The following is a 15,525-nucleotide window of genomic DNA, read 5'->3' as shown; positions in this document are numbered from 1 at the left end:
GTATATAAACATTTATTTATTACAATTATTTATTTCAAACATAATGCTTTGTTTATTATTTTACCTTTTTACTTTATCTTCTCGTAAAACATTATATTATTTTTACCTTTTGTAAAGGTCCTGAATTGTCCTGAATTGTCTTATATATTTGATCACGGACTTGGTCTTGCGTAAATAAACTGGGTTTAAATAAACATTTTACTTGACTTAATCACTTTTATTATGTATCCTGAAATATAAAAAATATTCTAAAAAGCATTCAGTCACATGTGTGTTTGGCAGCTGAGCAAACTATTATTGAGTGTCATCAGTGTTACATATTCACACAATAGATGTTCTAAAAGCAAAATATAGATGAGGGTTTTTTTTTTTTTTCGTTTGATTGCCAAGTTTGTCATGAGTCTTTTATTAATAATTAAATGGAAATAAGAATAATAAAATGTTTTGGTCTTTCGCAAAGTTTAAGTCAAAAATGCACGAAACGTGTGTTATGAACCTTTTACTGCTATGAAAATACTGCACTTGAATTTCTCTTCCTTGCTCTCGTTCTGTGTGTGCATTGCATGTGTATGATTATTTAACGTATTTACAAATCAGGCTTTTTTCCCTTAACACATGAAAGTGTGGAGGGCACAGTGTATTAGATTCTTTTGTAAACCTAGTTTTCTCCTAGATTATGGCTTTGTGTTTTACTGTCTCAGAATGGTATTTAAGGATCACATGAGAATATACAAAGATAAACATTTTATCAAATGCCACTAACATTAAATGCTGTTAGTTACAACACCTCGTATTCTTTGTTTTAGATGACGGAAGGTCGGCAATGTCAGGTGATTCTGCTGGATGATCGACAGCTGGACCTGCTGGTCCAGGTAAGGCTTTAATAATCTCTTTTAAAAGGCTTTACAAGGGTACATTTTGTGAAGGTTTGTGCTGTATTACCTATAAAAGCACACTTAAACATTTAAGGAAATGTTTAATATTGTAAAAAAAAATTTTTTTTCATTTTTCTCAGCCAAAATTGCTGTCTAGAGATCTTTTGGACATGGTTTCGTCCCATTTTAACCTGAAGGAGAAGGAGTATTTTGGAATTTCATACACTGACACAAAGTAAGTGAGCTCACTGTGTTTAATGGTTATTATTATTATAACCATTAAGCTGGATTTAAGCATATATGTAAATGTATATGTATGTAAAATAAGTACTCGCATATTTTAAAGTATATTATGTTCATCTATTTATCTGTCCATGAACTTCTTCTTTGCTTTTAATTGAAATGTAGAAAATAAAGGAAGCACAATATACATGACCATGCATAAAAGATGAATGGATAACCAGCCTAAATGTGTGTAGACAGATAGAACTAAATGCATATATGTTGTTATGATTTACTCTAGTGTATTGTGTGTGATGTATTTATTAGTGGCCAGACTAGTTGGCTGCAGCTAAACCGAAGAGTACTGGAGCACAACTTCTCCAAAAAGACTGGACCTCTGGAGCTCAAATTTAAAGTTAGGTGAGTGTAGACTTTTAAAACTGTGCGTTGTCTCACAAAGTTGTGCAGTAAGACATGACACGTCTACTAGAGGGCGCTATTGTGCAACATACAAAAAAGTGGAATTTATTTTCCAAATGCATATGATGTATGTTCATAAAACAGCAGCTGCAGGAATATTATATTTATTTCTGATACACATAATGTTTATACTTAAGTACAGATGGAAATGTGAACATCTTATTAAACACCAAAGAGTAAGATTTCTGTGTGTTGTCTGACAGGTTTTACGTTGAAAGCATTATATTACTGAAAGAGACAACCACCGTGGAGCTGTTTTACTGGAATGCAAAGTCTTCTGTCTATAATGTGAGTGCTTTATGATTTATAAGTGTTCAAAAGTTTAGAAATATTTAATATACTTAAATAACTAATACAAAATGTTATTATAATAAATAATTTGTTTTATTTTTCGATTGTGAGTTTGGCTTTTTTCTTTTCTTTTTTCTTTTTTTTTTTGTTTTTTTTGGGAGTTTCATGCTGATTAAATTCATCCAAAGATTACACTGCAAATGTAGAGCTGGTAAAAAATAAAAGCCAATGATACAAAGAAAGAATTTACATGAAGTCACAAGAGAGGATAGAAGTATAGAAAGAGAAATTTCAACACAACTACACACATACAAGAAGGTGCATTTAAAAACGAATGATGGAAAAAGTTAGTTATACTATATATGTCTTAGCAGTGAATGTAAACCAAGTATTAATAATAAATGTAGTACACGATAACAGCAATAAACAGAAAGTACCACATACAAGGACAGAACAAGGGAGAAAAATGGAACACAATCCCAGTATGCTCTCCATGATTGATATTTACATCATAGAACTGCTTCTGTCACTGAACAAAGCAACAGTAGCTTAACATTAGGCACTTGCCAGTAAAGTAAAGCATTTTAGATTTGCTCTAAGACTCTAGATTTTTCATCTTTATTCAGCTTCTAGTTTTAGTGTCTGATGCCACAAAACAATGCCGGCATTCAGCTCTAGTACAAAGTACCAAGTGATTCTATAATCCTCTAAAAATATCACTTGACTGCATAGATTTTTTTTAGTGTGCCACTGTAATAACAGTTGGAGCAGAAAGTGGGGAATAAAATGAATAAAAGGTCTTCAGTAATCTGAAGCTTGTGCCACACACAGACACAAGCTGGAAGTGTGTTAATTAAAAAGGGGAGTGCAGCAGTGCCAAAAACTGTGAGGAGAACTGGCTAAGCATTCTTTCTCTATCACTCTTGTGCACCCACATACACACATGCAAAAAGTGTTACAGAGATCATATCTCAAGTTTATAAGGCTTTTTAATAATGAAACAAAATTTGCAATATTGGTTTGCAATTTGATGATCTTATTTTTTGTATTGCCTTTCATTTTTTAATTAAGTACACTTTTAAATATACACTAACAAAGCACATTATTAGGAACATTTTTATTAATACTGTGTAATACTGAGTACCACCTTTTGCTCTCAAAACAGACTCAAGATGTCGGAAACATTCCTTTGAGCTTCCGGTCCATGTTGACATGATTGCATCGTGCAAATTCTGAAGAGTTTTCCGGTTCATGATGCGAATCTAAAGTTCTTCCACATTCTAAAGTTCTATTGGATACAGAAAGTCCATTGGAGAACACATTGTCATAACCATGCAACCACTTTAAGACTACTTTTGTTTTGTGACATGGCACATTATCATGCTGGAATTACCCATTAGGAGATGTGCAAGAATACTTAACTGGGCTGTTTCATGTGATTGATTGGTATTAATAGGCCCAAAGTGTGCCAAGAAAACCCCACATTCCCACAAATGTTCACATAAGGCAGTCTGAGTCCAGGGGTTCATGCTTTTGGCTCCAGCTATTCATCTAACTCTCAGTGTACCTCAACAGAAATCGAGATTCAGTAGACCAAGCAATGTTTTACAAATCTTAAGCTATCCAAAATTCTTTGAAAAGTGTTCTGTTCCTGTAAACTTTCCACCTAATGGTTCGATAATTTGTGCATTTTAAAATGGTTTTCTGCACACCACATTTGTCCAGAGTAGTTACTTTAGCCTTTGCCTTAGCTTGTTTTCTTTTAGATGATCTTTCTTCTAAAAAAATCTTTCTCTATGCAAAACTTGACTGATTTTTCCCATTAGAAAATCCCATTAAAAGAGCAAGTATAGAAATACTTGATACAGGTGTTTCTACGCGTGTTCATTGGGTGTGTTTTCCTTGTTTGATTTTTTTTTTTCTTTGTACTGTAACATCACATGTCAGATTCTGATAGTAATGCAGTTTGGCTCTGCTGATCTAACCACAGCCGGTTTGTATTACACATGCAAGGCCACATTACAAATAGGATGAACCTGTGTAATGTGAGAGCAAGTAAACATGACTAATACTCAGCCTTAGTATTGATGCAGTCTTAACAAAAATCTTATCATAGTGAGCATAAGATTAAGTATGGTTATTGATAATTAGCCAAACATTAATTAGTTCTGTGAGGTTATAACCTATAGGCTGAAAATCTGTTACATAAAATTAAATAATGAAAATTATAAAATGAATATTACATAGGTTCAACTATGTTGTTTTTTTCCCCCAATGTTTCAGGTGTTCTTTTAGCACTTGAAATGAAGTTAAGTTAATGTAAATAATATTATCACATCAAATCACTTCAGATATATACTATTTATTTTGCATTGGCAGGAGTAGGTCCTACCTCACTGTTTTATTAGAGCACATTTACATTATGGCTTTGAATTTTTATCTGTAGTAGCCCAGGCAAAAGCACTTTTAAGACATTTAAGATTGAAAAATAACACCTGATGATAAAACATGGGCATTTATTGCAAGAACTCGTGTACCTTCTGACTATCATCTCCAGGTCTTTAGTGTTATGACTGGACAACATGGAGATTTGGAAAAGGAATGGAGTGTTTTGGATAAATGCTGAATTAATGACAAAAAACTTAATTATAATACTTCCAAATTGTCTGATATTGTCCTTTATTATCACTTTAAAAAAAACTGAAGTTTCTACTGCTAATTTTACTTTCTGCTTTGAAAACGCTGTAACATTGTTCTACTTGATGCTACTTGAAAACCGCTGAACCTGTTGGCAGACCGTACCAACTCAATGCAGGGGTCGAACTCTAAACTTTAATTACTTGTATCGAGGAATTTCAAGCGTTTTGTGTTTGATATGATCATATATCACTATTATAACGTGTCGATTATTATATGATGATAATTTGTATGTATTTAGATGATTTTTTTTTAAACAGAGAGGCACGAATGCCTGCAGTTTTGTGGTGAATGGTTTTTCCCTCGTGGAAACCTGCGAGGGGACGGGTGGGACTGCAATAGTTTAAAAGTAACAGCCGTAAGTCGGCAGTCTTTTTTTATATATAAATATTTATCTTTTTACACTCTTTTTGTTTGTTTTCTACAGGGAGCTGTTGAATTGGAGACTGAACATGTTTTTAAGTTAGCCGCGTTCGTTTTGCAGGTAAGTGCGCCTTGTTTGACAGAATGCTCCCACAAACACGCTGCGTAGCTTCAGTTTGAATCAAAACCGACTGCCAAGCAGGAGCTGGTGCTTGTTTGTTGTGCTTGTTTATTTTTATTTTTTGGAAACACGTGCTTTCGTGAGAAGTTTTAGGAGAAATTGCGGCGTATATTTGTTTCTCGTTCCCTCCAGAAGGCATTTCGAAAACGCGTATTTGTGCTCACAAAAAGCTTGTGCACCACTGGGACAGTTAAGTCTCTTAATCAGTGTGAAGAAGATACTTGGGAGGAGGCATCATGAGCTTTCTCACTAATCCAATTCAGATTTTCTTCTGATTTATGCTCGTGCACGTTTATCTAAATGCCTTTTCAGATGTGTGTGTGTGTATGTATGTGTGTGTATATATATATATATATATATATATATATATATATATATATATATATATATATAATGTGTGTATATGTATATGTGTGTGTATGTATATATTTATGTATGTATTTAGAAATCATGTTGTGCAATTCTTTACTTAATGCAGTAAAGTTCAGTAAGAATGTGCAGTGTTCGTTATACATTTTTTTTTCTTCTTCTGTTTTTCAGGAGGCAAAGGGGGACTACACAAGGTAAAGTCCTCTTACTTGTCGAAAGATATAAAATGAAAACATTCGTTAAAGTTGCATCCATGTCTGTCAAAATTGTTTGCCTAGAGAAACCTTTGGAGAGTTGTTTAAACTGACTTGTAAGAATTTTTCATAGCCTTGGGTTTCAGAAAAAAAGTTGTTTTTTGGCATGTTTGTACCTTGAAGTATATGTTTCCATGTTTAGAAGTTGTGGATGTTTTGTGATATTATCTATATCTGCAGTGTGTAACAAATATGCCTAATGTATCTGTATGAGTGCGTAACCATGCAGGTATTATTGCCTCAACCCTAGCTGCATATCCATGAATGGGTGTGTTTGGGAAAATATCTGTGGTTTGAGTCATCAGATGACTGTCATCAGATGACTGTCATCACTTGTGGGTTTAATGCTGAATGGGTTGATGTTATAGTCTCGTTGTTAGGAACTTACCTGCGCAAAATATTGTGCAGGCCATAAAAGGTGAGCAGTGTGATTTACCAGATCATAAAAAAATTGAGGTTGATGTGAAAACAGACATTAAGTAAACCAAATGCATTTCAAAGAAGTGCTCGCAATAGATTTGTATTTGTCGCTTTATTGTAACTTAGATTTATTGTTGTTAATGACTGCTCACTTTAAGCAGGCCTAGATGCATGCTCTGCATATAAAATGCCACCACAGAGGCTGACACTTTATTTGCACGGGTTGATATTTCTGGTTGATTCTGTTCATGGTAGTGTAGTTAATTATTCTTTCAACTGTACTCTGAGACACCAAGGGCATGATAGGAGGCAGATTAAAAAAGAAAAAAAAAGGCTGAATAGCATATGACATGATTATTTTGGAGGCGTCCTCCTATTGCCCAGTTTGACCATTTTTCTTCTCTTTGGTAACAGTACCTGGTTGCATAATGTGGGTTCATCACAGCAGTAAAGCAAACGCGTGTGCAGGTTAACGCCAAACTCGTTTGTTTACTTCTGTCCCTACATAGGTCTCATGACGCCCAACGCTTTGTACACTCTTAGTTGTGTGAAGTGGAAGCCGAGTTGTTTGTGTGCTCAGTGATGGCTTAAAAAAAAAAAAAAAAAAAACATGGCTAAAGTGTTTCATACATCAGTGACCTTTACTTCCTTTTCCAGTTGAGACGGCGCTGTGATATAATGTACAGGTTTTGTACAAACAGTACACTATGTATGGACTAACATCACAGCATATAGGAACATGTTAAAGACATGGCCTCAGTTATCTTGCGTTTATTCTCAGCTTGTTTTTTTTGTTTTGTGTTTCTGGTGGATAAAAAAAAAAAAACATCAACATTGTTTTGGTTGCCTCTGAAAATGTAATAAAAAAAATAGAATAGAATAACCTGTGAGAATAACCTGTGAGATTTTTAGCTTAAAACTGCATTCACATTCTATCATTTTATTTAAATGATACATTTCTTGCGTTTGTTTTCCCCCTAACAAACACCAGCTGAAAATGGTTGCCACTCTAATATTTTGTATCGTTTACTCGATACAGAACAGTCTCTTTCCAACTAATTAAACTGGAGGAACTTGGTAAACTCCCCCATTCAGAATACTTTAGGCTTCCTCATATTCTTAGGTTTGTACACACGGGTTTCCCTCTTCAACTCTGACCACAGGCTCTCAGTAAGTTTTCAATCCAGGAATTGCGATTGAAAATTCCAGAATGTTGTTTTCATGTTTCTTATAAAGGTTTGTGTGTTGATTTGTATTGTTTTGTCAGCTTGTTAAATGCTGCCATCTATATCTAAGTCTGAACCTTCTGGCAAAGGCACCAAGGTTTTGTGGTGACACATACTGGTGGTAGGAAGAATTCATGATTCTATCAGTCTTGACAACAGAGTTCCTAGACTACTGGCTCCAAAACATCTCTAAAGCAAAATTTATCCACTATACACAACGCAAATATCTGTATTAATAGCATTTGCTTTAGACACTGTATTTTTCGTACGACACGTTCACAGATCATTGTGACACGTTCACACACACACACACACACACACACACCCCTCTACAGCCATTTGCCCTGCATTCCGTTATCATTTCGTCATGGATTTACTGTACTGTATATATTGACAGCTAATTGTCTGCCTACATTTTTAACTATTGTACTTAAATATTTAAAGTAGTTCCATGGCAGTCAGGTTAAAACCGAAACTAACACTTTTTTTGTCAGTAATCACTGAATCTCTTTGCTCTCCCTCTCCCCCACTTCTGATAATAACTTGTATTTTCCTCATATGACCAAAGATCCCAAATCCTCTCCATAAAGCACAAGCAAGAGATTAAACCCCCATCCTCCTTTTCTACCTCTACCCCTGTCTTTAAGCCTGAGTTGATGTAAAGCTTGAGGGAGTATAGAAATTGTTTCCCTTGCAGACATTTAGGCGTCAGGCTTTTTATTGATGCATCAGTGATGTTTGTCTTTAAAAGCATCAAAACCACACATTTGAGCATCTTATCATGTGCACTAAAATTTATCAGTTTGTTTGTAATCACACACGAGTGCAAGAAACTCCTCGGAACTCTTTAAGAGGAAGTCAGTAACATCCTGGTTTGGTGTGAAACATACCCTGCACTCCATTGTGCATGACCAGTGTTGATGAGGAATGTGCTGATAATTTGTTGCACAATAAAGCATTTAACAGAATGTTTAAAAATATCACTATTATACAACAATGCTGGAAAACACTGTCTGGCAGACAACTCTGCACTGATAAACATGTTTGTGTAATGTAAACCCAATGTAAGCGCACATTGAGCTATTTAGTGTTGTTTTTGTTGTACCAATAGGATGCATGAGTTCTTTTTATGTAACAAATGAACAATGTTGGTGTAGCAGGTTAGCTGAGTTTTCAGTCAAGTTCCAAAAAATGTTTGTCATGAATGTCTTCAGCAAGATTAGACATTGCGCTCTGCAAAACTACTATATATAAACTCTGCTAAACTCTACTATATTTCCACGCAAGATTACCGTAATTTCCGGACTATAAAGCGCACCATATATAAGCACCCACTGAATTTTACAAAGATTTTTATTTTAAATATAAATAAGCCGCACCTGTCTACACTGAAACTAATTTACTTTACACAGGCTTTAGCGAAAGACAGTGTCTGTTACACGGTGTAACGGGTGAAATATTTTGTGGCTCCATTAAGAGCACAGTGGCATTTTGGGAATAGCCTGCCGTCGCATTTTTCCGCTATTACTGCATGTGTGCAAGACCGAGGAATATGTCATTATTTTCTGATGCTCATTTCTAAGTTTCTTTGACTAACCCGTTACGCTGTTGTCAAGAAAAATAAAAAAGCACGAGTTTTGGAAACCTGTCTGTGCTTATATGATTTCTTTGCAACTGGAGTTAGCGAGCTCTCCCTTCACCCAGACTCAACGCGTTACAACGGCTTGTATCTAAACAGTAGCCTACCAAGAAAGTCATTGTTCACTGTCTTCCTCCTTCCTTTCACAACTATTTCTCTTGGGAGTTTATCTTTTGGCATCGTCATGCGTTTAAAAAAAGTTTTTACTCCCGAAGCCGTGCAGCTCAGAACATAGGTGAGGTGCGTTTTTTTCGTTTCCGTTCGGAAAATTTGATTGGTCTAATGTTATGGGGCTCAGTTTTTTGGCTTGAAGTTTGTGAAAGAGGGGAAAAAACGCGGGGTTCAAAACGTGGGGAAAAAGGTGCGGCTTATAGTCCGAAAAATTTGGTAGGTTTTTTTTTTTATACCCATTGTGTGATAAGATGCAAACACATACTGCAAATGCACGCAAAACAGCCGAATATGAAAGAAATCCCATTGTATAACAGTCATTTTGCTTCTATTCAATTGACTAGCAGGTAACCCACTGTTTGCTCTCGTCATTTTGTGGCTTTAACCAAATGCTGTCAATTTCTTTTAACTAAAATCTGCAGTTTGATTATCAACTATTAGAGGCATGTACACATGGCATTTGTTTCAAAATGATCTTGTTTTCGCTTTCCTCTCTGCAGGAGGTGGGTTTGGTCTGCAGTGAAATAGCTGACACATTAGTGTTCCTCTCTGACACGTTGCCTCCTGTAGCCAACTGTTTGATAGTACAGACATTATAATGAATACCAGATTGCTGACTGGGCATTGTGGTGAGAGCAGAACCGCTCTGTACATTGGCACGTGATCAAATCGCAACCAAATTAAAGGCATCAAACATTAACTGTGAATCAGCAACTGTTTAAGACTGCTGTCTTTCTATACAAACCATCTCCTGTTCTACATTTAGGTTTCATTTAAAATAGCAGAGTTCATGCGCTAACAAGGAAGTGTTGTAGCAGAAGTATTCCTTATATTCCATGATTTACACAAGCTCTTATGGGATATACATTTATTTGCGCATACAAAAAGCTTGATAAAAGAGGATTGGCTTCTTCTCCTTTTTTAATTTTTTTATTTTTTTTAAAAAATTTATTAATTAATTTTGTATTCTTTTATTTGCTTTACGTCACAAGCTCTCAGCACTGTCAAGCTGACCAAAACCTCTTAAATGGCTTTTGTGTAAGTTTATTAGTACTGCACCCTGCCAAGCAGCACTTCTGTTCATGGCGTTTTAATTGCAAGCCACTTTTCACTGCACATGTTTTACGTTACAGACAGAGCCACTGTGACGTGCTAGACAAGCTCGGTCCGCTAAGAGATATTACTTTTACCATTAAAACTGTATTGGATTGCATTGAAAATATGTATTGGAAATATGTCAATATTCACTGTTTCAGAAATCATTCACCTTTGTAATGGCTAGAGGATGTGATTTGGAAACATCAGCAAACTCTCTTGAAGCAAATATTTATAACCTTTCTGTTACTGTTTGGCAAAAAGTGTTTTATCCAATTATTTCTGTGTTAATACAAAGTCTTTGTTCTGGTAAATACATTTTGCTTAGTCATAACATTTTCCTATGGTTTTTCTGTATGTGCTCTGTATTGGCGTTCAGTTTTACGCAAACAATGTGTTAACCAACTGATGCACTTTTACATATTGAATACATAATATGCGTAGAATAAATTAATAAATTGTATAAATTTTTTTCCCCCCCCAGTGACGAAAGTGCAAAGTCAGACTTGAAAAAGCTCCCCGTGTTTCCCACAGCTGTTTTAAAGGAGCACCCATCCCTGGCCTATTGGTAAGAAACTTTTAGAGGACCATTAAGCACTTCCAACCTCTACTCAAAACTTTTACTATCAAACAGCCTCAAATTTCGCTCTGCCGCCCCTGCAATTACCCTTTCCAACATGTTTAATTGTTGCCCATATGTGCTAAACTGCAAGTCTCTTTACTGCAGCCAGGTGCAATGGGCTTAGGTCATGCAGTTTAATGAGACAATAATTCCATTTGTAATGATGTGAAAGTTTGTTTAGAATAATAATCTTGGGAAGCTATTCTTGTTTTATTGAATCTTGAAATGCCTTCTCTTGTGAAGCATAAGGGCTCATAGAAGAGAGTGTGTGTTGAGAAACACCTGTGTGGGTATGTGTGCAGAAACAGCTGTGGAGGCAAGGCGTGTGTGTGTGTGCGCGCGTGTGTAATTAGAGCATATCCTAGACAGAGCTTGTATGTATGACAGGACAGTTGGCCTGATGGCATTTCATGGATGAGTGTGCTGAACTCATGTCTAAAGAGTACAGACTTTATAAATGGCACATTTCATCATTCAGCCTGGCATTCAATTCAATTGCTGTTCATTTTGCATGTACAGATTGTAATCTGTCTCTCTTTCTTCACCTCGACGCCTTGTAGTGAAGACCAAGTCATCGAGCATTACAAAACCCTCCGAGGACTCACCAGAGGAAAGGCAATTGTACAGTAAGTGGTCAATTATTTCTTACTAACACACGAAGTGCATTGCCTTCTCCAAAACATATTTAGACCAGAAAGACATCAGTCTCTATGTGGTTTAATCAGGTTTAAATCTAAATTAAATGGCAAGTTAAACAGTAGACTATTGTATGATAAACTAAGCATTATGCTTGACTTATTGCCCATTTCTGATTAATCTTTATTTTATCCTCAGGTATCTCACATTAGTGGAATCCTTACCTTCATATGGTGTTCATTATTATGAAGTGAAGGTATGCTAATGTTTAAATATAAATTTTTTTTATGTTTACATTTATCTCGCTTGCTTTAGCAATGGTACAGTACATTAAATATGTTAGCATTTGCTGCAGGCAAAGTCAACTCAACTTATCATCAAGCATATTAAAGCTGATTGTGGTGCTTTACTGATTTACTGACCAACCATAGTACGCACATAAACTTTATTTATTTATTGGGAGATTACTTACTGGGCTAATTACCCCAAATAATTGACTTCCTTTTAAAACCTCTCTTTCACAGGACAAGCAGGGAATACCGTGGTGGTTGGGAATTAGTTACAAAGGCATTGGCCAATACGACCAACAAGACAAACTGAAACCCAGGAAGGTAGGTTACAGTGTACAGCAGAGGAGACCATGACGTTTTCCCTTTCACCTTTTAAGTTAATGTTTCACCAAACTGCAGATATGCCCACAACAAGGCAAATCTGTAAGAGAACATTCAGAGGAGGCAGTAAATCAATCAGTTTCCCACATTATGTACTCGCCTGATATTTTTGGTGATATTCGAGAAAATTTCACTGTCTAATGAGAAATAAATTGAGTTATCACTCATAAAATGGCAGATTGACAATCATCTGAATCTGAAATGACTGACAGTTCTTAAAGTGTTTTGGGAATTTGGATGTTAACTGACACTCTCTGAAAACTCCTCCCCCCTATTCTTATTATTTTTCCCCGACATTGATAGCGTCACATTATAAAAATAGTAATGCATGTACTTATATGGCTATATATATATATATATATATATATATAATGTGTGTGTGTGTGTCAATAGTCTTGGAAGCAACACAATACATCATTTATATTTATACTTAATTTACTTTTCCTTAATACACAGCAGTCATCCAACTCCTAAATTGCAGTGTTGTAAACCCTGTGTAGGTGGAGTTTTAGGTGGTAGTATGGTCCATAAGGCACAGTTTGTGATAATTATAGGGAGGGGTAAAAGACCCATTTATAATGGGAGAAACTATGTGGTGTTAATATAAACAGCAATGTGTGTGCATGTGCTTTAAAAAGCTCCTAAAAAAGTTCTGTATTGTTATTTTGCCTTCCGGGTAAAAGAACCACACCTCATTCAAATATTTAACTGCAACAGGACATCATGCTTTACTGCTAGGAACATTCACATTATTTCACGTTAATTAACACTCTGGTCTTGCCTTCATCAGTTTTTTATTTATTTTATTTTTTGTAACAACGTTACAGTTTGTCATTTCTGCCATTTGTAAATTGACTGTATTTTGGTGTGTATCTGGTGGCACAGTATTAATTGGCATCTCCCCTGCCTGTAAGCTCAAATCTTGAGACAGAGTGTAATTGTGAAGCTCGAAAGCAGAAAAAGGACCAATTCTGGCACGATGCCAGCCAGAGACACCGTTTCTGAAAGGATTCTTAGCTTATATTGTGCTTCCCTGCCAACCTACTTTTCCTCCAGCGAAGCAGAGGTGTAGACAGGGGTTTGAGTAGAAATATCCCAAGAGCACATCCTTCTTTCACTCTCATTTTCTTTCCCGACCAGCTCTTCTCCTGGCAAAGTTATAGCAAGGACATGTGAAGGGGGAGGAAGCTCACCCGTCGTTTTTCTGTCTTCTATTCTGCCTTGCTCCCTGGCAAATATTTTTTTTGTTGTTTTTTTTTTTTGTGTGTGTACATTCTTTTTAAAAGTACCCCCTCACCCGGTTGTCAAAGTGCACCCCATCAGCCTGCCAGTATTGATTGTGCTTGCTGTCAACACTGGCTGCCTTTGTATCATCCCAGCCCACTACCAGCAGACTACTCTCATTATGCAAATCCACCCCAGTCATTGTGCTCTTCGCTCAACCCAAACAATTGATCAAGCAATAAAACACAATTAGTCTGGCAGGGGGCTAAGAGAAGAGAGGATGGGCCTCGCGCTGGGCCTGCTTTACGTGAGCTATCTATTGGGGGTCGTTGGATTTAAAGTGTTTTCCCGCACTGTAAAATCATGGGAAAGCGCATTTGGCAATTATTTTTATTTTTTTCCTGGAAAACAACGAATGAAAAAACTAAGTAACATGTCAAGGATGTGGCTTCCTAACCTACACAGAAGATCATGAGTATAAAGGCTGTAGCTTAATACTCTTTAAAGTTCTAAATATATTTGGACTAGTATTAGTGTGTGGTTTTTTTTTTTTTTATTAATTTTTTTCTTCTTTTCTTTATTGAATTTTTTCTTGTTCACCACAGAGGATGTGATTTCTTCATGAAGTAGATAATAATTACATGCCATTTCTTTTACTTGTTCACTGACACAAAGAACGTCAATTTCCACAGTAATGAGCGTAGGAATGCTACTTTGCTGTATGACTGGGTGCATGTTTCCTAGATTGAATTACATTTACCAGATGCAGATTTAATTAGCATAATGAGAGCCAATCTTGTTCCAATACACAAACGCAGGCCTTGCAAAATGTTGTCTTCTGTTTTTACATCTGTTCACCAGGGGATTGTGTAGGGGTTACAGAAATGTCAAGTTTGCGTATTCATAGGATCAGGATTTCTTGATGAGGCTTAAGATTTTTTTTAAACACCTAAGGCCATTTATTAGAGTATTTAAAAAAAAATTGGTGCTTAAAAACAGGCAGTTACTCTTCCTATCTTATTACTCAGGTTTTATCAGTGTGTCCCATCTTGGATTGGGGCCCAATAAACAAAATTCAGTTGTAACTGCCCGAAAGCATAGCCCTCGTAATTATTATTTAATTTGTAAAACTCTATATAAACACACATGGATTGGATGTTAATATCTACTTATGTTGATTGATGTTCCACGGCCATCTTTTGTAATGAAATTCCAAGAGAAGTAAGGTGTGTCCAAATTTTTACGACATAATTTGACATGTCGTTCTCTCTGCCATCTTGGAGTGACTCATAGAAGTGTGCATGTGTTTGGATGTGAAATTATATACTAAATATGTCCTTATTGTTTCTTTCCTTACTAAACATGTGTAGCTACGTCTTGTAGATAAATGGTCTGAACTTCTAACTCTCAAGAGGTTCGTTTAAGCTATAATATTTCTGTATAGAACCCTTCAAACCCTAGGAGTGTTTTCTTATCAGAAAGGCTTCATTCTTTTTTTCTAACACTGCAGGATAATATTTTGACATCCACACAGAATATTAGACTAAAGTAAGCTGATATTTTGTAGCAAATGCTAGAATATGTAAGCCCGGCTTCTTCACGTGACCTGGATCTTCTTGCGATGTTTGCTTCATAAACACAGTGCACCAGTGTAATGTTTTCGTAAGACAACAAGTTTATTCCAGAAACATTAGGGCTGTTTCATTAGCACCAGTCGCTCGTTCACACATCCAAACTCGTCTAGGTAAAATCGCTCTTTTAAAATTCAAGTAGTAGAAATTCAATTGCCGTTACACACGGTTGTAATATAGCAGTGTATATATAGAGTATACTGCTTTTAATGTTAGCAGATGATATTATTTGTGGTGAGAGTAGGGAGCAGGTTGAGAAGAGCCTGGACAGCTGCAGGTACACGCTGGAGAGAAGGGGAATGAAGGTCAGTAGGAGTAAGACAGAGTACATGTGTGTGAATGAGAGGGAGGGCAGTGGAGTGGTGCAGTTACAGGGAGAAGAGGTGGAGAAGGTGGAGGAGTTCAGGTACCTGGGGTCAACAGTGCAAAGTTATGGAGAGTGTGTTAGAGAAGTGAAG

At 36.1% G+C, this 15,525-nt stretch overlaps 1 protein-coding gene across 1 annotated transcript in view; it reads left to right on the top strand.

Annotated features, from left to right (window-relative positions):
- The window catches only part of frmd4ba (FERM domain containing 4Ba), a 45,697-nt gene that overhangs the window by 12,427 nt on the left and 17,745 nt on the right, over nucleotides 1–15,525 (top strand). Inside the window, exons 2-11 of the mRNA XM_083532236.1 lie at nucleotides 807–872; nucleotides 1,016–1,110; nucleotides 1,425–1,517; nucleotides 1,781–1,865; nucleotides 4,993–5,049; nucleotides 5,650–5,672; nucleotides 10,768–10,851; nucleotides 11,466–11,531; nucleotides 11,740–11,797; nucleotides 12,066–12,152. Of these exons, the coding sequence (XP_083388362.1) occupies nucleotides 807–872; nucleotides 1,016–1,110; nucleotides 1,425–1,517; nucleotides 1,781–1,865; nucleotides 4,993–5,049; nucleotides 5,650–5,672; nucleotides 10,768–10,851; nucleotides 11,466–11,531; nucleotides 11,740–11,797; nucleotides 12,066–12,152 (714 nt within the window). The remainder of the gene's footprint in view (nucleotides 1–806; nucleotides 873–1,015; nucleotides 1,111–1,424; nucleotides 1,518–1,780; nucleotides 1,866–4,992; nucleotides 5,050–5,649; nucleotides 5,673–10,767; nucleotides 10,852–11,465; nucleotides 11,532–11,739; nucleotides 11,798–12,065; nucleotides 12,153–15,525) is intronic.

This window comes from Silurus aristotelis (assembly GCF_946808225.1).
Source record: "Silurus aristotelis genome assembly, chromosome: 2".
Classification (NCBI taxonomy): Eukaryota; Metazoa; Chordata; class Actinopteri; order Siluriformes; family Siluridae; genus Silurus; species Silurus aristotelis.
This window is presented reverse-complemented; position numbering and strand designations above follow the sequence as displayed.